The following is a 24,500-nucleotide window of genomic DNA, read 5'->3' as shown; positions in this document are numbered from 1 at the left end:
CCTCCTTCCCTCCTTGTGTCCCGCCCTCGCGGAAGTTACATCAGACGAGGGTGGGACACAGGGAGGGAAGGAGGGCCAAAGGGAGGTGTTCTGCTGCCTGCAGCGCTGCTTTCACGGAAGTGAGACTGCGATTTCAATGCAGGGGGCAGACGGTCGACGACGGAGGGCGGGTGGAACTGAGGCGCCAGGCCCCCTTTGGAGGCCCGGGCCCGGGGAATTTTGTCCCCCCTGACCCCCCTCTCGGCAGCTATGGTGTCCTGAACAGAACTTCGAGGTACTTTTACAAAAAGGTTTTCTGCATGTAAAGTCTGTTTTATATGCAGTAAAGGCCTTTTAGTACGCATGTTTAAAGTAAATGCACTGAAAGCTTGCATGTTTTTTCACATAGACATTGCCTCTAGTGTAACTAGGGTGGAACGGTGGGAGCAGTCCACCCCGGGTGCTGGCAACAAAGGGGTGTGCTGAGCCAGTGCATGGAGCAGGTGTGCAGCTGTCGGCCCCCTGCCCCCTCTAACGTCAATTTTCTGTTCCGGGGCAGAGAACCAGCAGAGCTGACAGCTGCACACCTGCTCCATGCATCCCATTGCTGCTGGCACCCTAGGTGGAAGTAACCTGTTCCGGGCCAGAGGGAGCACAGAACGAGCGGAGCCGACAGGCGTGCGGCACCCCCCCCAGCGGCGTGCACCCGGGGCGGACCGCCCCCACCGCCCTCCCTTGGTACGCCACTGATTTGGACCCCTGAGGCTGGTGATGCTGTGCCGAAACACGGCCTGTGTCGGGTCTTGAAGAATAAAGGACTCCCGTTGTCACCTCCTTGAAGGCCCAATTGTGCTTTTTTCTTTTGCCACAAGATAACAAGGATCAATATACCATATACAAAATAGAACTATCTGAAATAAACAATGGTATATATAATATAGTGGAGGAATACAGGAACCTAGTGCAATTTTTCAAAAATAGGGAGGAAAAGACCTCATAACGACCAAAGTCAACAAGTTCAACTGTCTTGAAATGCTTATTAATGTGGCTGGTCCATCAATAATCATTGGGCAGAAAAATCTGCCAAGGAATTTTATGTTTAGTAGATTCAAAAATACACTTAAATTTTATTATCCCAAATAATATCTATTTAATAAGAGTGCACTCTCTTTGCACATAGTGCGTACTTTTTAATAAGCGTGCACCCTCTTTGAGCATAGTGCACAGCTTTTAATAAGTATGCACCCTCTGTAAATAGTGCACACTATTTAATAAGAGTACACCCTCTTTTTAATAAGCGTGCACCCTCTTTGTGAATAGTGCACATTATTTAATGAGTGCACACTCTTTGTGCATGGTGCGCATTTTTTAATAGGCATGCACCCTCTTTGCGCATAGAGCGAACTATTTAATAAGAGTACACCCTCTTTGCACATAGTGCACACTTTTTAATAAGCGTGCACCCTCTTTGTGAATAGTGCACAGCTTTTAATAAGTATGCACACTAATAAGAGTACACCCTCTTTGCACATAGTGCACACTTTTTAATAAGCGTGCACCCTCTTTGTGAATAGTGCACACTATTTAATGAGTACACCCTCTTTGTGCATGGTGCACATTTTTTAATAGGCATGCACCCTCTTTGCACATAGAGCGAACTATTTAATAAGAGTGCACCCTCTTTGTGCATAGTGCACACTTTTTAATAAGCGTGCACCCTCTTTGTGAATAGTGCACACTATTTAATGAGTGCACACTCTTTGTGCATGGTGCGCATTTTTTAATAGGCATGCACCCTCTTTGCGCATAGAGCGAACTATTTAATAAGAGTACACCCTCTTTGCACATAGTGCACACTTTTTAATAAGCGTGCACCCTCTTTGTGAATAGTGCACAGCTTTTAATAAGTATGCACACTAATAAGAGTACACCCTCTTTGCACATAGTGCACACTTTTTAATAAGCGTGCACCCTCTTTGTGAATAGTGCACACTATTTAATGAGTGCACCCTCTTTGTGCATGGTGCACATTTTTTAATAGGCATGCACCCTCTTTGCACATAGAGCGAACTATTTAATAAGAGTGCACCCTCTTTGTGCATAGTGCACACTTTTTAATAAGCGTGCACCCTCTTTGTGAATAGTGCACACTATTTAATGAGTGCACCCTCTTTGTGCATGGTGCACATTTTTTAAATAGGCATGCACCCTCTTTGCACATAGAGTGAACTATTTAATAAGAGTGCACCCTCTTTGTGCATAGTGCACACATTTTAATAAGCGTGCACCCTCTTTGCACATGGTGCACAGCTTTTAATATGTATGCACCCTCTGTAAATAGTGCAAACTATTTAATAAGAGTACACCCTCTTTGCACATAGAGTGTTCACTTGAACAACATTTGCTCCAGAATGGTTAAAAAAAAAACAAGAAAAAAAAAGCGACAAGAAATTATTCTGGCTGCCCATCCCTAATACAGACACATGCAGTCTATGTCTTGTGAAATGAGTTGCAACTCCATGCCAAGGTAGGAAGAAAAGTGTGGTATAATGGTAAATGCTCTCAACCAAAAATTAGCAGAAGCCCTGGGATACATGGGTAAAGCCCATCACTAGCTCTGTGCACCACTGCATCAATTGCCCTTATCAGTGCTTTTTTTGAGGGGGTACTTCATCACGCACTTTCTTAAATCTCCATTATCCTAACTGCAGAGGACTTAAATACAAATCTATACATGTATCTAGTTTCTCATACATCTCTGCACACAACTATGGAATGAATTGCCGACCACCTTGAGAACAACACATGACCTGCTGACCTTCCGGAAGTTACTAAAGACTTACTTGTTCAAAAAGACGTACAAAAAAGATCCCCCATAAGAAACTGACACCTAAGCTTCACCAGATACATTTATAATGGACCTTTCTAATTTGCTTAATTTAACTTACACCCTAATTACTGAATCATTATATCTTGTCCTGTTATTATTATGTTATGTTTTTACCCACTTATCCACTTCTTATCTACTATAATAAAACACACCCTCAACGTTCTGAGGACACTGACGTCACTGCAGGCACTCAGACACCAGTTCGTAAGTTCATGGTGGTGAAGCCAGAACACTCGCCATGTCTCCATGCCCCGCCCTCGCGTCACACGTGATGACGTCGAGGGCGGAACATGTACACAACCACGCAAATGAACGAACGGGGAGGAGTACCTACTCCCCTTCCAACGAATCGCAGCCACCGAGGACGTGCCCATCACGCACCATCGCCCCGCCCCTTTAACGCTAGCACCCCGCCCCCGGTCGCCCCCTCTTCCCCCCCATCACCTTCCCTCCCCCCTGTCACCTCCCCTCACGCTACTATCCCTGGTGGTCTAGAGGTACCTGTTCACTCGGGGCAGGAAAGAAAGAGCCCCCGCTTTCCTGCCCGGAGCGCTGCTGCTAGCTGCCCTGATGCATCCTCTGTGAGTCGGGCTCTCGGCATTTCAAAATGGCCGCCGAGAGTTGAAGCAGCCTCGCGAGACTTCAACTCTCGGCGACCATTTTGAAACGCCGAGAGCCGGACTCGCACAGGATGCAGCAGGGCAGCTAGCAGCAGCGCTACGGCCAGGAAAGAGGGGGCTCTTTCTTTCCTGCCCTGAGCGAACAGGTACCTCTACACCACCAGGGATAATAGCGTAAGGGGAGGGGAAGAGATTCCCGTGCCCGCTAACGCCCATTTCATCACAGGCAGAAACGGGCCTTTTTTACTAGTTATACATAATTTTCTTATGCACCTTATCTGCAACAATGCTGGAATTCATACTCCGTTAATATGGTTGCCTTGATATATTTTTTGCACCTTATCTATTATCCATATTCTGATGTTCTTATTTCATCAATGTGATTGTTGTTGTATTATATTGTAAGCCACATTGAGCCTGCAAATGAGTGGGAAAATGTGGGATATAAATGCAGCAAACAATAATAATACTTGGGAATACTGAGTACCGGCACCTTTTCCGTTGTCTGCTAAAATTGACCCATGATCCCCAAGTTTTAATGATAGAGCTCAGGCTCTACACAACAATTCTGCCTTGTCATACATTCTGTGACCGGTTGCAGGGGACTTGGCTATTGTGGGATGGGTCCCTCAGTGATTACCCCACCCCTGAAGGGTGGCCTAGCATTTGAGAACCGGCACCTTTTTTTACTAGGAAATACGCACTGGCCCTTATCCTCCAACCCTTTTCATTTCATGAACATCTATTACACACCAGGCTCCAGGGATGGTTTAAGAATAAGTTTTCGACATAAAAATGTACAGTTTCTACACAAAAGTTTGCAGGTAGCAGCTGAATTTTATTATTACATGGGCTATGATATGTGTCATATCTCAGCCAATGTTAACTGGTTGGTTTTAACTCCATTGATTCAGGTCCTACCCAAGGGACTAGGGATAACAGATATTGCCACAAAATGCGTGCTCTTCCAAGTAGTGTATTTTTTCCAAAGTTGATGTGATCATGGCTTTTAAATTTAGTTTTCCTAGAAAGCGTTTATTTTCATACCATGAAGCCAGTTACGTTTTTTTCTAGATCCTTCCATTAAAAGCATAACATTTTTAATAAATAGTGGCTCAACCCGTTTATAGGATTATCTCAGTATCTTGTGTTTTTTTATTTTATTTATTTTACTTTTCTTTTCTTTCTCTTTCCCCTTTCAGGGCAAGATAAAGTTCTCAAACTTTGTTATTCTTGTTTTTGAGCCCAGACACAATAACAAGCCCTCCGTAATATGGTCTATACTGATTATTTTGTTTTTCTTATAATGCATTGTTGTACTTTATTGGGTCTTTGGTTAAATGTGTTTTTCTTCCTGTTACTGTTGAAAAATATAATTAAATTAAATTAAATAAAAAAAGAAACTTGGGGAGGTGAAAACAAAGTCAATCATTCAGTACTCTGACGGAACCCCTGAGCGTCATCTGAGGGATCCTACATGCACAGGTCTCTAGGCTCTCACATGAATACAAACACCCTCTGTACCAACAGGGAAGTATTTTAAAAGCAGCAACAGTTCAGGCCACAAAAAAAAAAACAGAAGTTGTGTTTCCAAAGCAACTCTTTTAGTCATGTTATTAAAGAGTATATTGCATGGTTGGGTGTCCTCTTAAAACCCCAAATGTATAGACCAATCCCCCATATATAAGACATTATTTTTTTTTATGCAATGCAAACTCTCATAAAGCTACAAAATCGAAGCCAGCCCAGCACTGACTGTTGTCATGCAGGACACACTGTCATTATTGCTCAGTCCCTGTCAGATAACTAGTGCTGGGTTGCACTACACTGCACAAAAAAATGTAATAAATTATTACCTGCCTCCACAAGTTGGAGAAAAACAGTCCTCCGGCAAAATTTTATTTTTATAGTATACACCGTATTGTTTCTAATAATCGCCCAAACTATTACATCCCCTATCCTTCCCCTCCAGCTCCACCTCCTCCTATGTTATCCTTAGTGTGTTCCATTAATATTTCATGTGAAAATAAACCTCCTTTAATATTTCAAGGGGGGGGGGGGGGGGAGGCAGTTTCCTGGCAACCAGGAATGGAAATTACTGTCCTTTACATCTCCACAGGATAGCAGGATTTTCTTACTGGTTTTCCAGTTCAGGATGTACCATTTATCTGGGTATTAAAAAGACAGTCTTGGCTTTACAGCACTCTTTCGCAAACCTTTATCCAATACCACCTCGTTTTAACAACTAAATCATTTGTTACTATTATTTATTATTTGTTACATTGTATATGTGAACACATTTTTTGACGTTTAGCAAATGATTCCCACATTTTATCTTTTGATTTTGTTTTTTATTCATATGTTATTGCTTACTGTGGTCTTTTATCATATATGTTTTATGTTTTTACTCAATTTTTCTTTATTTGCATATGTATGTTTTATAGACTCCTGATGCAGTAGTAAATTTAGTCTAGAGTGGAATTCTGCTTGCAAGGGGGGGAGGTATTGGGTGGGGGGTTGGAGGGGTTGAGAGAGATGTAAATGGCTAAAGCTTGGCAGTGATCTAGAGCTTTGATGTTTAGTTACTGATATTTTGTGATAAGCACTATTTTACCTAATGAAGTATTCAAGTGTATGATATTCGGAGTAAGAGTCACTTAAAACCTAATGTTAGCATGGGCCAAGGAATTGTTAAGAGGGGAGGGGGGAGAAAAAATGGGGACGAAAAGTGTTTGGCGAAGTTGAATATGTTGTAAGAATGCTGTTTTGTATATCAAGCAATGCTATATGCATATTCTACATTACTTTGTATTGTGAGAATCGTTAATAAAACAGTTTAAACATATAGACTCCTGATGCAGGCCTGACGGCCGAAACACAACAGCTGTGTCGAGTCTTTTCATCAATAAACAAGCTTTTTAAGATTCTTGTCTCCAGGATTTGAATTTCCGTGGTCAAACATCCCACTCTCACTTATACTGGTTACATTTGTATCCCACATTTTCCTACCTATTTGTAGGCTCAATGTGGCTTACATAGTACCGGAGAGGCCTTTGCAGGCTCCGGTGTGAACAATTACAAAGTGATATTGTGGTAAGATAAAGTTCATCTGGCACAGCCACACTAGGGAATCGTACAACGGAAGAGTTGTGTTATGTCCATTACGTACTTTAGTTTTGTTGTGTTGCAGAGATCAGGCATTTATGTTGGATTGGTAGGGTATGCCTTTTTAAACAGGTTAGTTTTTAGTTTTTTTTCCGGAAGTGTAGGTGGTTGTACGTAGTTTTCAAGGCTTTTGGTAATGCGTTCCACAGTTGTGTGCTTATGTAGGAGAAACTGGATGCGTAAGTTGATTTGTATTTGAGACCTTTGCAGCTTGGGTAGTGCAGATTTAGGTACGTTCGTGTTGATTCGGATGTGTTTCTAGTTGGTAGGTTGATCAGGTCTGTTGTCATGTATCCCAGGTCTTCACCTTACATAATTTTGTGAACCAGAGATTTTGAAAGCATCAGCCAGTGTAGTTTTTCGCGGAGGGGTTTTGCGCTTTCAAATCGCGTTTCACATGACCCCAGATGATGATGAAAAGAACACACTTCCTCCTCCCCCCACTTATCCAAAGCATGAAGATGGCAGAAGCAGCAGTAGTAGCAGAAGACAGTGTCTGCGTGGCATCCTGTACCTCAGTATGCATTCAGGGCAGGATTTATAGTTTGCGGTGCCTCCCCCCTCCCCTGCTGCAATATAAATACATTTTACAATTCCCACAAACAGCGCCACTTGTGATTCTGACTTCAAAGAAAAAACAGCACAAGCCGTGGGCAGGTAAGAAGCACGTCACCCCGACTCCTCCTGCCAACTGGAGGACAATGCACAAGAGGGTAACGAGAATAAACAGAGACCTACGGCAGTGGTTAACTCTGCCCCTCCCCCCCAACTCTTTTTTTCTGTCAGCAAGCATTACCACACTCAAAACAGCCCCTCCTAATCTAGAAGGATCCCAGGCATGTGCCTGGTTTGCCAATGTCTTAATCCTGCTTTATGTGCCCTCACAGGCCCCAGTACTCTGTATGCATGCCCAGTCTAACAGTCTGTGAATATTCGTTGACTTAAAGCTAATGGACATAGATCACAGTGGAGGTCCAGAGGGAGGGAGAGCAGCCTTGTCTCTGTGACCTATCCACCTGTGCTGTAGCCAGATGGCCAATTTTGGGTGGGCCTGAAACCAAAGTGGGAGGGGAAAAAAATTTCTCCCCTGCCCCTTCTCCCTCCCCAACAATCCAGAATTTCCCACAGTCTCTCAATCCCAGTCTCTTCTCTTCATTTCTGGAGGTTACTGGCAGCAATTCACACATACTGCTCACAGCCGGCCCCAGAGTCTTCACTATGAAGCAACTTCCTGTTTCCATATAGGCGGGACCACGTCAGAGGAAGGGATTTGGGGATGGCTGCGAGCAGCGTGCGTGAACTGCTACTCACTTTAAGTGACCTCCAAAAGTGAAGAGAAGTTTTAAAGGAACATTGGGGGGGGGGGGAGGGTTTAAGAAAATTTGGGAAATGCTGGATCACTGGCATAGGGGAGGCGAGGGGAGAGTGAGATGCTGGACTGTGGGCAGGGGGAGAGTGAAATTGAGAGAGAGAGATTGGACAGAAGGGGGGAAGTTAGCCAGGCAGCATGCCCACTAAAAAACCCTGGAGAGGACATGGAGGTCCAGCTTGCGGAGCTCAGGGAACTCTGCCAGCCACAGCAAAGATGTGCTACTGCTGGGTGGGCCTGGGCCCCTGCCCGCCCAGGCCCGCCCATAGCTATTCCATTGTTATTCGCTGATTATGTAATTTTTTTTAAAATTAGAGTTCCAACCCACAATTTCAGAACCACGGATTTAAAACCCGGCAGTGACTCAGGCGATCAGGAGGGAAAAAAAAAATCAGTATCTTTCTCCACCTTTTACTTTAGCAGTTCCTAAATCTGTCCTGGGGAACCCCAACCAATCAGGTTTTCAGGATACCTGCAATGAATATTTATGAGTTAAATTTGCATGCAATGGAGGCAGTGCATGTAAACTCATGAACATTCATTGCAGGTATCCTGAAAACATAACTGGCTGGGGTTCCCCCAGGACAAATTTGGGAAACACTGCTTTACTCTAAAAATCTTTGACACAGGAATTTCATTATCTTCACATGGAAACACCAAAACCAATCCAAAGTTTAAAAGCAGTTGCAAAATAGAAAAATATGCAGTAGCAGTTTAACAATGTTGAACCAACGCCTCGGCGTATGCTGGCTGATGATAAATCTGTGCGTGTTTAAACTCGAGATATTATAGTGGAATGCACAAAACAAACACACACACATAGCGAAGGGAAAGAGATAATGATTAATGAGGGACAACAGTAACAATTATTGAATACACAGTTCTGGATCTGTTAAATTCAAACAGTTATTGATTGCAGATGAATTTCTACCACAACGCCAACAAGCAAATAAAGTCAATACGAGTGATGTAGTCACCAACTGCACAAGCCAACAGACAGCTGTAAAATTATCACTGGTACTCACCTGAATGACTTCTATGCCTCGTTTCCTAAAAGCACAAAAAAAACAAAAAGGGTACAGGGTTATTTCACAAAACAACAAAAAATAAAAAACCCTGCTTATGTGACAACAGTCCCCAAAGAAACTCCCCAGCCACAGAGTATATAACAGGAGTAACTCATTGCATCTCCCAGTATCGGAGCTGAATGCTGGAGGTGAGGTGGACTGCCCCACGCTAGAGGTAATTTTTTTTTTTTAACATTTGTATCCCACGCTTTCCCACTCATGGCAGGCTCAACGTGGTGGGCAATGGAGGGTTAAGTGACTTGCCCAGAGTCACAAGGAGCTGCCTGTGCCGGGAATCAAACTCAGTTCCTCAGGACCAAAGTCCACCACCCTAACCACTAGGCCACTCCTCCACTCCAATTTTGTATAAGACATTATCAAAAATGGCACCTCATTTTTGCAGGCGACGTGGAGGGGCAAAATCGAACGGGGCCGGCCATCTAGATGGGCTGCCATCTCTAAGGCCGGTCCTGTAAAGCGGCATACCCGACCGTATTATCAAACAAGATGGCCGGCCATCTTTCGTTTCGATAATACAGTCGGGGCCGGCCAAATCTCAACATTTGGGCCTGCCTTAGAGATGGCCGGCGTTAGAGATCGCCGCCACTGGTTTCCGCCGATAATGGAAACTAATGGCGGCCATCTCAAACCCGGCCAAATCCAAGCCATTTGGTCGTGGGAGGAGCCAGCATTTATACCAACCGGGCACCCTGGGGGGCACTGCACTGGACTTCACAAATTGCTCCACGGTGCATAGCTCCCTTACCTTGGGTGCTGAGCCCCCCAAACCCACTCCCCACAACTGTACAACACTACCATAGCCCTTATGGGTGAACGGGGGCACCTACATGTGGGCACAGTGGGTTTTGGGTGGGTTTTGGAGGGCTCACATTTACCACCACAAGTGTAACAGGTAGGGGGGGATGGGCCTGGGTCCGCCTGCCTGAAATGCACTGCAGTACCCACTAAACACTGCTCCAGGGACCTGCATAGTGCTGTGATGGAGCTGGGTATGACATTTGAGGCTGGCATAGAGGCTGGCACAAAAATGTTTATAATTTTTTTTTTTGGGTGGGAGGGGGTTGGTGACCACTGGGGGAGTAAGGGGGGGGGTGATCTCCAATTCCCTCCAGTGGTCATCTGGTCAGTTGGGGCACTTTTTTGAGGCTTGGTCCTAAAAATAAATGGACCAAGTAAAGCCGACCAAGTGCTTGTCAGAGCCGGCCTTCTTTTTTCCATTATCGGCCGAAGCCGGCCATCTCTTAACCACGCCCCATATCCCGCCTTCGGTACCCTGCCGACACGCCCCCTTGAACTTTGACCGGCCCTGCGACGGAAAGCAGTTGAAGCCGGCCAAAATCGGCTTTCGAATATACTGATTTGGCCGGGTTTAGGAGATTGCCGGCCACCTCCCGATTTGTGTCAGAAGATGGCCGGCCTTCTCCTACGAAAATAAGCAGGATAGGTGGGGTCCGTTTACTAAGCTGCGATAAGTGACCTTAGCGTGCCCTTATGCCATAGTAAAACGGGACCTCTATGAATAACCACACAAACTATAGATGCCCTCTCAACATTGCACACTATTGTAACTCCACCAAAATGTAAAGTGTAAGCCACTTTGAACCGAAACTTGTTTTTGGATAATAGTGAGATAAAAGAATGCATAAATACATAAAATAAATATTTTACACATGTGTAAAAAATTTACCCCGGGGAAGTTCTGAACGCAGCCAAATATCCACTTAGCTGTAGGCAGAATATAAATTTTTAAATAAATAAATAAATGGCAGAATTCATTTTGTTTTCATTACGGGGAAAAATATATATAAAATATTTTTTTTTAGCTTTTCTCTGCACAGGCTTAGTCAAATTTTCAAAATGAAAGAGTACACATACTTCTGTTTTGAAATTTACCTCAGGGACATTATGAATTTTACATTTATACCTGCTCTTGACCAGGCTTACATTTTCTGCATTAATTTATGTGCCCTGGGGGGGGAATTCTGTGCAATTGCAAACACAGAATTTTCACAGAACCTCCCCGCCCCACAGAAAACACGCAGAATTCTGCTCAGTGCCAGCATCGGGTCTCTCTCCCCAGTCCCCCACAGAGACTGTGTGGCAGGAGGAAGGGGAAGTGAACTACTGCACACTGGGGTCACTTCCTCCTCCTCTCCGACTTAGACCTGCCTGTTTTATGTGAACTGCAGGGGTCACGGTTTACATAAGCAGCTGGAGTTTAAGTCACCAGAGGAGGAGGAAGTAACCCCATGTGCAACTGTTCACTTCCTCCTCGTCCTGCTGCATGATCTGTGTGGGAGAGGGGGAAAGCCAGCTCCAGCAGTATAATGAAGGGGAGCAAAGAAATGGGAATCTGTCAATTGGGGATGGTGGAAGGGAGGGAAGAGAAATGTGAATGTGCCATTGGGGAGGGTGGAAGGGAGGGAAGATAAATGGGAATGTGCCATTGGGGAGGGTGGAAGGGGGGCAGAGAAACGTGAATGTGTCATTGGGGAGAGTGAGGGAGGCTGGAGCTTGAAGAGGGAAATAGGAGGAAATTTTGGGTCTTAGGATAGGGAAATTCTGTGCAAAAATACTACAAATAAACAGCACAGAATTTTCAAAACTTTTGCATAGAATTCCTCAGGAGTAATGTGTGTGTATTTTCAAAAGCATACAAGTAAACGCAACCCCTTGTCCCAGTCTATATCTGGGAACACCTCTGCTCGGTCTGGGTAAAATTACATGCACAGACGACACGGGCATAAGCTGACTGACCTGCATATTAGGCAAGCAATTTATTTCTTAGCATAAAACTTTGTTTCACACCAGAAATGCTTTTGAAAATTGCCCTCCATCTGTGCTACCACACTGAACAAGCGGCATTGTACCAACACCAGTCCCTACTCAGTATGCACAACCCGTTCGGATGATTTCACGTGCTGGCATTTTTGCCAAAAAACAAAAAAAAGCACTCCAGTCGAATTGTTTAATTCAATGAGCCATATCATTAGTCAAAAGGAATCACAGCAAGGCAAACAGGAGACATATCTTCACGCTGGCAGGCAACAGCTTATTGAGTGCTGCAGGAAAGTACATAAGTACATAAGTACATAAGTAGTGCCATACTGGGAAAGACCAAAGGTCCATCTAGCCCAGCATCCTGTCACCGACAGTGGCCAATCCAGGTCAAGGGCACCTGGCACGCTCCCCAAACGTAAAAACATTCCAGACAAGTTATACCTAAAAATGCGGAATTTTTCCAAGTCCATTTAATAGCGGTCTATGGACTTGTCCTTTAGGAATCTATCTAACCCCTTTTTAAACTCCGTCAAGCTAACCGCCCGTACCACGTTCTCCGGCAATGAATTCCAGAGTCTAATTACACGTTGGGTGAAGAAAAATTTTCTCCGATTCGTTTTAAATTTACTACACTGTAGCTTCAACTCATGCCCTCTAGTCCTAGTATTTTTGGATAGCGTGAACAGTCGCTTCACATCCACCCGATCCATTCCACTCATTATTTTATACACTTCTATCATATCTCCCCTCAGCCGTCTCTTCTCCAAGCTGAAAAGCCCTAGCCTTCTCAGCCTCTCTTCATAGGAAAGTCGTCCCATCCCCACTATCATTTTCGTCGCCCTTCGCTGTACCTTTTCCAATTCTACTATATCTTTTTTGAGATACGGAGACCAGTACTGAACACAATACTCCAGGTGCGGTCGCACCATGGAGCGATACAACGGCATTATAACATCCGCACACCTGGACTCCATACCCTTCTTAATAACACCCAACATTCTATTCGCTTTCCTAGCCGCAGCAGCACACTGAGCAGAAGGTTTCAGCGTATCATCGACGACGACACCCAGATCCCTTTCTTGATCCGTAACTCCTAACGCGGAACCTTGCAAGACGTAGCTATAATTCGGGTTCCTCTTACCCACATGCATCACTTTGCACTTGTCAACATTGAACTTCATCTGCCACTTGCACGCCCATTCTCCCAGTCTCGCAAGGTCCTCCTGTAATCGTTCACATTCCTCCTGCGACTTGACGACCCTGAATAATTTTGTGTCATCGGCGAATTTAATTACCTCACTAGTTATTCCCATCTCTAGGTCATTTATAAATACATTAAAAAGCAACGGACCCAGCACAGACCCCTGCGGGACCCCACTAACTACCCTCCTCCACTGAGAATACTGGCCACGCAATCCTACTCTCTGCTTCCTATCTTTCAACCAGTTCTTAATCCATAATAATACCCTACCTCCGATTCCATGACTCTGCAATTTCTTCAGGAGTCTTTCGTGCGGCACTTTGTCAAACGCCTTCTGAAAATCCAGATATACAATATCAACCGGCTCCCCATTGTCCACATGTTTGCTTACCCCCTCAAAAAAATGCATTAGATTGGTGAGGCAAGACTTCCCTTCACTAAATCCGTGCTGACTTTGTCTCATCAGTCCATGTTTTTGTATATGCTCTGCAATTTTATTCTTAATAATAGCCTCCACCATCTTGCCCGGCACCGACGTCAGACTCACCGGTCTATAATTTCCCGGATCTCCTCTGGAACCTTTCTTAAAAATCGGAGTAACATTGGCTACCCTCCAGTCTTCCGGTATTACACTCGATTTTAGGGACAGATTGCATATTTCTAACAGTAGCTCCGCAAGTTCATTTTTTAGTTCTATTAATACTCTGGGATGAATACCATCAGGTCCCGGTGATTTACTACTCTTCAGCTTGCTGAACTGACCCATTACATCCTCCAAGGTTACAGAGAATTTGTTTAGTTTCTCCGACTCCCCCGCTTCAAATATTCTTTCCGGCACCGGTGTCCCCCCCAAATCCTCCTCAGTGAAGACCGAAGCAAAGAATTCATTTAATTTCTCCGCTACGGCTTTGTCCTCCTTGATCGCCCCTTTAACACCATTTTCGTCCAGCGGCCCAACCGACTCTTTGGCCGGTTTCCTGCTTTTAATGTATCTAAAAAAGTTTTACTATGTATTTTTGCTTCCAACGCTAATTTCTTCTCAAAGTCCTTTTTTGCCCTCCTTATCTCCGCTTTGCATTTGGCTTGGCATTCCTTATGATCTATCCTGTTACTTTCAGTTGGTTCTCTTCTCCACTTTCTGAAGGATTGTTTTTTGGCTCTAATGATTTCCTTTATCTTACTGTTTAGCCACGCCGGCTGACGTTTAGTCTTTTTTCCCTTTTTTCTAATACGTGGAATATATTTGTCCTGAACCTCCAGGATGGTGTTTTTAAACAGCATCCACGCCTGATGCAAGTTTTTTACTCTGCGAGCTGCTCCTTTCAGTCTTTTTTTCACCATTTTTCTCATTTTGTCGTAATCACCTTTTCTATAGTTAAACGCTAGCGTACTTGATTTCCTAGTTTCACTTCCTTCAATGCCAATATCAAAACCGATCATATTATGATCACTGTTATCAAGCGGCCCTCGTATCGTTACCCCCTGCACTAGATCATGAGCACCACTAAGGACTAAGTCTAGTATTTTTCCTTCTCTTGTCGGCTCCTGAACTAGCTGTTCCATGAAGCTGTCCTTGATTTCATCAAGAAATCTTATGTCCCTTGCGTGTACAGATGTTACATTACCCCAGTCTATATGCGGGTAATTGAAATCCCCCATTATTATTGTGTTGCCCAGTTTGTTTGCGTCCCTGATTTCCTTTAACATTTCCGCATCCGTCTGTTCGTCCTGGCCAGGCGGACGGTAGTACACTCCTATCACTATCCTTTTCCCCTTTGCACATGGAATTTCAATCCACAGTGATTCCAAGGAGTGTTTTGCTTCCTGCAGAATTTTCAATCTATTTGATTCAAGGCTCTCGTTAATATACAATGCTACCCCTCCACCAATCCAGCTCTGCCTCCATTGCTCGTACCACTTTTCCTGTTTTTGTGCTCTTTGCCTTACTCCTTGGCTACCCCTCCCCCACACACACCATTAAAAAAAAATTTTTTTTTTTTTACTCTAGTGTTTCTCTGAATTTTTTATTTTGCAAAAAGAGAGTTCCATTTTAAAAGCCTCATTCCCTGACACCATTATCAACTGTGTGTGCTGTACCCATAATTTACAAATGGTAGTGTGGGACCTGTATGAAGTTTGGAAGAGGATCAGTATTTTATTTATTTTATTTGTTACATTTGTATCCCACATTTTCCCACCTATTTGTAGGCTCAATGTGGCTTACATAGTACCGGAGAGGCGTTTGCAGACTCCGGTGTAAACAAATACAAAGTGATATTGTGGTAAGATAAAGTTCATGTGGCACAGCCACACTAGGGAATCGTACAACGGAAGAGTTGTGTTATGTCCATTACGTACTTTAATTTTGTTGTGTTGCAGAGATCAGGCATTTATGTTGGATTGGTAGGGTATGCCTTTTTAAACAGGTTAGTTTTTAGTGTTTTCCAGAAGTTTAGGTGGTCGTATGTAGATTTCAAGGTTTTTTGGTAATGCGTTCCACAGTTGTGTGCTTATGTAGGAAAATCTTTATGCGTAACATTACATGACAGTACAGCAGTTTAGTCTTCTAATGGTGGAACTGTTTAAATTTATGCTTATTAACAATTGGTAAAGCAGAAAGCACCTACATGTATTTTTTTTTTTTTGTTACATTTGTACCCTGTGCTTTCCCACTCATGGCAGGCTCAATGCAGCTTACATGGGGCAATGGAAGGTTAAGTGACTTGCCCAGAGTCACAAGGAGCTGCCTGTGCCTGAAGTGGGAATCAAACTCAGTTCCCCAGGACCAAAGTCCACCATCCTAACCACTAGGCCACTCCTCCACTAATGTTTCTGTAGAACATTAGCAAATAGGAACAGATTGTAAAGTGCACTGGTTCCAGGTCCCTCTATAGTAGGGTCCCTCTCAATCTCCTTCTTTTCATGGCATCTTTACATTACATGACACTTATATCCCACACATACCGTGAAGGTTCAGTGTAGCTCACAATAAAAAAAAACAAAAAACTGGAACATCTCCAGGAATTGTACAAAGTAATGAAAAAACATGTACATTATACAAACCAATCACTACGTATTTAAAAAACTTTTAAAACATTTTCAATAATTTTCGAAAAACCTTACAATTAGATTTCCTTCTAATATTGATTGGTAAATCATTCCAATGGCTAGCTGCCAAGTACGCGAATGTACTAGCAAAAAAACTTTTTATAAACCATCCATGTTGGATCTGAATATTGTAAAATTGGAAAACAACTAGAACCTGGATCGACATTCCTAGAAGATAATCTAATTAAAACTAGCAAATATGCAGGTGCTTCACCATGAACTATCAAAAACACAAGGCAGCAAAGCTTAAAAATAATTCGTGCCTGTACTGGCAACCAATGTAACTGAACCAACAAAGGAGTAACCCTAGCTGAGATAATATTTAACCACCTCTCTGACCTCATGCGCAACTCTCTTTAAATCAAGCACCTTACTTTCTAACTCTTCCTACTTTCTTACCTATCTATATGTTACATCTTTGCTTTACCCTTCCTTCACTATCGATTATAATGTTCTATTACGTATTGTGTTGACATTGTAAATAGTATTCCATGCCATACTTTGCACTGTTTTTGAATTTTTACTGCTGTAATCACCTATTGCTCATGTTTGATCTATTCTTACTGTACACCGCCTTGAGTGAAGAACTAAAGGACTTAAAAGGTACCAGGAGTTGGAGGAGTGGAGTTAAGAGACCCCCGATCTCCTGGAGGAAGGGGAGGGGAGGGAGAGAAGCTGGAGTGGGGGAGCAGAGCTGTCATGCCCACCCACTTTGGGCTCAGGCCCACCAAAAACTGGATGTCTGGCTACACCCCTGATGTCAAGCTAAAGGCTGAGCAGGAGTGAGGAGGGGATTAAGCCTGGAAGGAGGGAGAGAAAGAGAGAGTATGCTGAAGGGGTTCAAGAATAGGGAGATAGCTGGGAGGGTCCATACCTGGGATGGGCAAGATTGCCAAAGAAGATGGAATCCAGGAGAGATGACTGGGGGGAGATGGAGGAGAGAGTGTGAATACAGTGGGGTAGAAACCATAGAGAAAGTCACCATGAGTGTTGGCGGTGGAGGGGGGAGGGAGTGGTCCAATGCTGGTGTACGGCAGGAGTGCAGTTGAGGCTTCAGAAGAAAGTGAGTCCGAGAAGAGAAGATTTGAGCGAACTGGAGGTTGGGTATGGGGGCATGACTAGGTCTGTGGGTAGTAACCTGAGAAAGGGGGGGGGGGGAGTGGAGGGAGAACACTGAGGACTGGGTGGAAGAGGAGCTATTAGAGTCAAGTCTACATGGGGGGAGAAAGTGGAGGGGTCAGTGCAGAGGGGGCTAAAGCTGTGGGAGGAATATAGAGGAGCAAGGAAGACAAAAGAGAATTTTGGAGTTGCTATGCCTTACAGTAATCCAGGGAAATTCTGCACAAAATATTTAAAAATGCAGCAATTATGATAATCAGGTGGTGGAGATGAAAACGGTAACGGAATTCAAACATGCGTGGGATAAACATAAAGGAATCCTGTTCAGAAGGAAGGGATCCTCAGGAGCTTAACCGAGATTGGATAGCAGAGCCGGTAGTGGGAGGCGGGGCTGGAGGTTGGGAGGCGGGGATAGTGCTGGGCAGACTTATACGGTCTGTGCCAGAGCCGGTGGTGGGAGGCGGGGATAGTGCTGGGCAGACTTATACGGTCTGTGCCAGAGCCGGTGGTTGGGAGGCGGGGCTGGTGGTTGGGAGGCGGGGATAGTGCTGGGCAGACTTATACGGTCTGTGCCAGAGCCGGTGGTGGGAGGCGGGGATAGTGCTGGGCAGACTTCTACGGTCTGTGCCAGAGCCGGTGGTTGGGAGGTGGGGCTGGTGGTTGGGAGGCGGGGATAGTGCTGGGCAGACTTATACGGTCTGTGCCAGAGCCGGTGGTGGGAGGCGGGGATAGTGCTGGGCAGACTTCTACGGTCTGTGCCAGAGCCGGTGGTTGGGAGGTGGGGCTGGTGGTTGGGAGGCGGGGATAGTGCTGGGCAGACTTATACGGTCTGTGCCAGAGCCGGTGGTGGGAGGCGGGGATAGTGCTGGGCAGACTTCTACGGTCTGTGCCAGAGCCGGTGGTGGGAGGCGGGGATAGTGCTGGGCAGACTTCTACGGTCTGTGCCAGAGCCGGTGGTTGGGAGGCGGGGCTGGTGGTTGGGAGGCGGGGATAGTGCTGGGCAGACTTATACGGTCTGTGCCAGAGCTGGTGGTGGGAGGCAGGGATAGTGCTGGGCAGACTTCTACGGTCTGTGCCAGAGCCGGTGGTTGGGAGGCGGGGCTGGTGGTTGGGAGGCGGGGATAGTGCTGGGCAGACTTATACGGTCTGTGCCAGAGCCGGTGGTGGGAGGCGGGGATAGTGCTGGGCAGACTTCTACGGTCTGTGCCAGAGCCGGTGGTTGGGAGGTGGGGCTGGTGGTTGGGAGGCGGGGATAGTGCTGGGCAGACTTATACGGTCTGTGCCAGAGCCGGTGGTGGGAGGCGGGGATAGTGCTGGGCAGACTTCTACGGTCTGTGCCAGAGCCGGTGGTTGGGAGGTGGGGCTGGTGGTTGGGAGGCGGGGATAGTGCTGGGCAGACTTATACGGTCTGTGCCAGAGCCGGTGGTGGGAGGCGGGGATAGTGCTGGGCAGACTTCTACGGTCTGTGCCAGAGCCGGTGGTGGGAGGCGGGGATAGTGCTGGGCAGACTTCTACGGTCTGTGCCAGAGCCGGTGGTTGGGAGGCAGGGCTGGTGGTTGGGAGGCGGGGATAGTGCGGGGCAGACTTATACGGTCTGTGCCCTGAAGAGCACAGGTACAAATCAAAGTAGGGTATACACAAAAAGCAGCAAATATGAGTTATCTTGTTGGGCAGACTGGATGGACCATGCAGGTCTTTTTCTGCCGTCATCTACTATGTTACTATGTAATCATTTTCTTCTGTATTGTATTTTAAATTAGATATCGTGTAAAAACAGTGACACAGTTTCTTCACTGACCTGATGTAGAGAGGATAACTCTCGAAAGATTGTCACAGGTATATTAAGTTTGATCAATAAAAAAAATTTGTTTGTTGATCCTTTTTCTCACATGACAACTGAAAAACATGATCTAGCAAAGGTCAGCATGAAATAGGGAACTGCAGAATGCTCTGCAAAGCATAAATAAAAAATAAAAAAAAACAGAATTCAGATGCAGGTCACCTATGCTGCAAATCTGTGAGACAAAGCCGGTGTTAGACATGTAAAGACCGAGGGCAGAAATTTGGGAGGGGGCCCCAAGGCACCTCCAGCAGGCTGTACCTCCAACTTTGGCCAGGTTGGCCCTCCTCAGTTGCCATGGTTGCACCCCATAATACCTGCCCTGCTTACATGACAAATGCCATTTCTCTAGGTAGAGACGGACTGAAACTGCTTTTTTTCCAGTTTCGGTTAAAACCAAAATTGTCTGAAAGCTTTATGTCAAAAACTGAAACCCAACACTCAAGGTTGGTTGTGTGAACATGAACCTGCGAGGGAAGCTGGAGACTGTTAGAGCTTGCAGTCTGCATCCCTCTGCTAAACCAACAGTATCCAAGACAGAATATAATAATTCAAAGAACATATTGTACCTCCAAACAAAACAGTCTCCATTCACATGGACCGCAGGCACAAGCACCTCCTTGTGACTCTGGGCAAGTCACTTAATCCTCCATTGCCGCATTGAGCCTGGCATGAGTGGGAAAGCGCGGGGTACAAATGTAATAAAAAAATAAAATAAAACTGAAACTAAAAGCCAGGGTACTTTTACAGTGAAATCATAACGTCAAAGGAAAGGCCAATTCCTAAAGAGCTTCATCCTCAAATTTACAGACTTAAATTACTGCTAAAAGTTTGTATCAAAAGCATTTATTTGTGCAAGACCGTAACTCCCATTACGTCCAATCATAGTACAAAAAAAAAAAGCATAGCCTCTCCTCCCCCCCCGGATTACCTTACAATCCCTGGTAGTCTAGGGGTGTAGTCAGGGCAAGAGCAATGTCCCAGTTAGGGCAGCTATTTTGAGTGCAGAGCTGGAACGGACAGGAGGAACTGGGAATCAAATCACTCCTGCCCCCAACTATACCCCTAGACCTCCAGGGATTGTAAGATAGGTCTGGGAGGCAAAGCCAAAAAAACATGGTCGAAAATTAAAATAACCTTTTTGGCCAAAACCGGCCAGAAATAAAGAGTTTTGGGTGTTTTGCCACTGAAACCAAAACTAACATTTGATCTGCCTCTTATCTCTGGGCTAGTAGCAGCATTTGCTGATTGACTTGAACAAGGCATGGGCGTAGGATGCAAAACGATTCCAGGATAGGAATGGGCCACAAAACGTAAGAACATGCTCTGGGAGGAGATGCTATGGGACAGAGTGACTCAGTTCCAGCTCCTCAAAATAAATACCATCTGTCTGCAATCATCCTGTCTATTTAAAAATGTGGAAAAAGATACAGCTGGGCACCTCATAACAAATGAAGTAGGAAGTCAATCAGTGTGCTCATACTGAGGAGTTGCTATAGTAGAATTCTAACCAGCTAAAATATTATAGAGTACAGAAAAAAGTCTCGATTATCAGACCTAAACTGGATTAACCCATTGTCAGATAAATGAAAAGTCAGATAATACGGAAAACAAATCGTAACCCCTCAAAACGATGCAGAAACAAAAGGCAGTAAAAGCAGGGTCCCGGCTCACAGCGGTGGTCCCAGGTTCGGAAAATGGAAAGAGAAGATATGTCACATCACCGGGGGTGGGGGGGGGGTCTGTCGGATATGCCAGATGGTTGGAACAGCGAAGGTCAGATAATCGAGACTGTACAGTATTCAATTTATTGTGGTGGGAAAGGGAGGAAGGGAACATGAAGTCCATGTGTTATAAGGCAAAAAAAAAACCAAAAAACAGCGGTGACCATCCAGTGAAGAGGTGATGTGATCAAGACGTTCATTCCAACATCATCCTGGTTTATAAAACACTGCTGTTAGAATGAAAGTCTTGATCACATCGCCTCTTCGTTTAATGGTCAACGCCATAGGAGCCAAGTTTTCGAAATGATTGGGGGTGCTAAGCCTAGTGGAAATAACCCCTCCCTGGATACAAACATGGAATTTTCTCAATATTGGGGCTGCTCAAGAACCCACAGCGTCGGCTCCTATGGTCACCACTGTCTTGTTTTATTTTGTTTTGTCTTGGTGCTTCTTGTGGAGATCTTTCTCTTGTTGCTTTTTTGTCCATCCTATGGAACTTTGGAAGTCTACGTGCTTTGAAAATATGCCTCGGCCCATGTGTTACAACCATGCTTTATTACAATGAAACACAGAGTATCTCGACAAGAAAAGATTACAAGGTTCACCCTGTCTATCCATCTGTCAGAGACCCTATTTGATCTTTGGCATCACTCTAGCTTTCCTCACCCTATGCATCTCACACATTCTTCAGTTAACCTACTGGTTTCACTCTGCAACTGTCACTGGGTGGCTGTTCACGCACCTACTACCCTTTCAGTGAAGAAAATATTTCTTCATGTTACATATGAGTCTACTCCATTTCACTGCATCATACCACGACCCTTTGGTTCTAAAGCTTCTTTTCTAATGGAAAACACTTACTTCAAATGAATAAACAATGAGGGCTTTCCAAAGAAACCTGGGATCCTCTATAGAATTCTATTTCTCATAGGGCACGTAGTTTACTATTAAATTATTAAAGAAAGGTCTGAATACTAATTGGGTGAATAGGACGGTGGTCACTAGTATAGTGGTGGAGGAGGGGCAGGAAGAGAACGGGACTTGCTGTGATTTATGTATGGAAAAGTTTCTTCACTGAAAGATGATGTAAGGAATCCCACCACTTCTAGGGAATTATGATCTCTAGGGAAGAAAATGAAAAGGAGAAATGGATCGTTGTTGTGTTCAGTATTGGGCAATAGATTTACTGGCGTGCTTTGTCATTGTTAACAAATTGTCCAGAATATGTTTGAATACATACATTATGTTTAATGTATAAATAAGGGAAAGGAAAGAGGATGGGATCTGATATACCACCGTTCTGTGGTTACAATCAAAGTAGTGGGATAAGCATAAAGGAATCCTGTGCAGAAGGAATGGATCCTCAGGAGCTTAGTCGAGATCGGGAGGCAGGGCTGGTGGTTGGGAGGCAGGGATAGTGCTGGGCAGACTTATATGGTCTGTGCCAGAGCCGGTGGTGGAAGGCGGGAATGGTGGTTGGGAGGCAGGGATAGTGCTGGACAGACTTATACGGTCTGTGCCAGAGCTGGTGGTGGGAGGCAGGGATAGTGCTGGGCAGACTTGTATGGTCTGTGCCAGAGCCGGTGGTGGGAGGCAGGGCTGGTGGTTGGGAGGCGGGGATAGTGCTAGGCAGACTTATACGGTCTGTGCCAGAGCCGGTGGTTGGGAGGCGGGGATAGTGCTGGACAGACTTATACGGTCTGTGCCAGAGCCGGTGGTTGGGAGGCGGGGCTGGTGGTTGGGAGGCGGGGATAGTGCTGGGCAGACTTATACAGTCTGTGCCCTGAAGAGCACAGATACAAATCAAAGTAGGGTATACACAAAAAGTAGCACATATGAGTTGTCTTGTTGGGCAGACTGGATGGACCGTGCAGGTCTTTTTCTGCCGTCATCTACTATGTTACTATGTTACTATTATATACAGGTACTTATTTTGTACTTGGGCAATGCAGGGTTAGGTGACTTGCCCAGAGTCACAAAGAGCTGCAGAGAGACTCATACAAAGGAGACCTTGGTGAACTGTACTGTCTAGTCTATCATTTTTCCCCAGATCTGAAAAGAGAGGTAGCAGGCCTTTGAGCAGTATTAAACTTCAAGAGGCCAGCAACTATAGACATCACATCAACGCACGGGTAGGAGGGCTCCAGATGGCCAGACACATTGCTTTATTTATTTTAATTTCTTATATACTGTCTGCAAGTCCAACAGCTATCAATGCGGTGTATATTCAGGTACAACACGTATTTTTTTCTGTCCCTGAAGGGCTCACAAATATGACTTGGACTGTAATCACCAAGGAAGTGAAAATGAAATTTAACACTGCACTACAAAAAAAAAAAAATGTACTTCCTCCATAACCCCATGAACTTGTGTTCTCACTGCAGGGTCCAACCACAGAGATTTGATCTGTGCCTTTGGAGTAATTGTACACCCCACATTACTCTCCTGTTCCCCTCATTCTGACTTCAGTCTCTGGCATGAGGGGGTGGTAGTAATACAGTTACAGCAAGAGATATTGCAGTCCTGTGACAATGGTTGGAAAAGTGAGGTAAAAGAAACGGGGACATTGCGAAAGCCAGTTCAGCCTACAGTCACAGCTACTTCGAGCCAAGTGAATTAATGCCAGTCTTAAAACACTAAAACAAACATGCTGTGTGTCAACACAGAAACCTAAACTGCTTGTGCGTGCTTTTTACATTTAAATTAAAGCACAGTCATGCCTCTCCATGCTGAAATGCATCTTAAAACCCTCTCATTTCAACCTCCATGCAGCAAAACAAAAATAACCAGAAAACATGGCAAGGAGCACTCAGGCACCTACACCACCATTGGTTTCTTCTTCAGCCTACACATGGCACAGACGTCCAATAGCCATACTGGTCCTGGAAATTAAAAAAACACTAGAGAGAGGGGGGGAGGTAATCCTATAACTGGGCGCCACAATTTAGGCAGCCTCTAAGCTGAGTGGGATCCTCTTAACTGCATTGCTACCAGTAGGGGGCGGTGCTTCAATATTGTGTTTTCTATCACAAGGGACAGGTAGGTTCCCTGGAGTCCTGCAGAGCTTGCCTGTCCCTCGCTACTGAAAATATGGTAGTGATAAGGCACCCTCCTCGACTGGCAGAAATATATGTGGAGGACACCCGCTCAGCTTAGAGGGAACAGTGTCAATAGCACGTATAAAGTCATGCACCAAATGCAACATTTACACACATAACTTACAGTATTCTGTAAATTATATATGTACTAGCCGTTAAGCCCGTTAAAACGAGCGAGTATTGGTCTGTTCTATTTTTATATCTAATTCCCTCCCTCCCTCCCTCCCAGCTCCAAGGCCCCCACCATCCATCCCTCCCAGCTCCAAGGCCCCCCTCCTTCCGAGGCCTCCCTCCGAGCTCCAGTCCCCTGCCCTCCGAATTTTAAAAGTCATCATACCTCGTTGGGTTACAGCGGCAGGCAGCAGCAGTGAAAAGCTTGCGAGCTGTGCGCTTCAGGAGCCTTCCTTTCTCTGTCTCAGCTGTGGTCCTGCCCTCATTTCCTGTTTCCGCAAGGGCAGGACCACAGCTGAGACAGGGAAGGAAAGGCTCCTGAAGCGCCGAGCAGCTCGCACGCTTTT

The 24,500-nt window shown here is 45.1% G+C and overlaps 1 protein-coding gene across 1 annotated transcript in view; it reads right to left on the bottom strand.

Annotated features, from left to right (window-relative positions):
- ITPK1 (inositol-tetrakisphosphate 1-kinase) overlaps nucleotides 1-24,500 on the bottom strand; it is a 299,388-nt gene that overhangs the window by 177,463 nt on the left and 97,425 nt on the right. Inside the window, exon 2 of the mRNA XM_030214763.1 lies at nucleotides 9,049-9,073. Within this exon, the coding sequence (XP_030070623.1) occupies nucleotides 9,049-9,073 (25 nt within the window). The remainder of the gene's footprint in view (nucleotides 1-9,048; nucleotides 9,074-24,500) is intronic.

The sequence above is a fragment of the Microcaecilia unicolor genome, chromosome 9, assembly GCF_901765095.1.
Source record: "Microcaecilia unicolor chromosome 9, aMicUni1.1, whole genome shotgun sequence".
Classification (NCBI taxonomy): Eukaryota; Metazoa; Chordata; class Amphibia; order Gymnophiona; family Siphonopidae; genus Microcaecilia; species Microcaecilia unicolor.
This window is presented reverse-complemented; position numbering and strand designations above follow the sequence as displayed.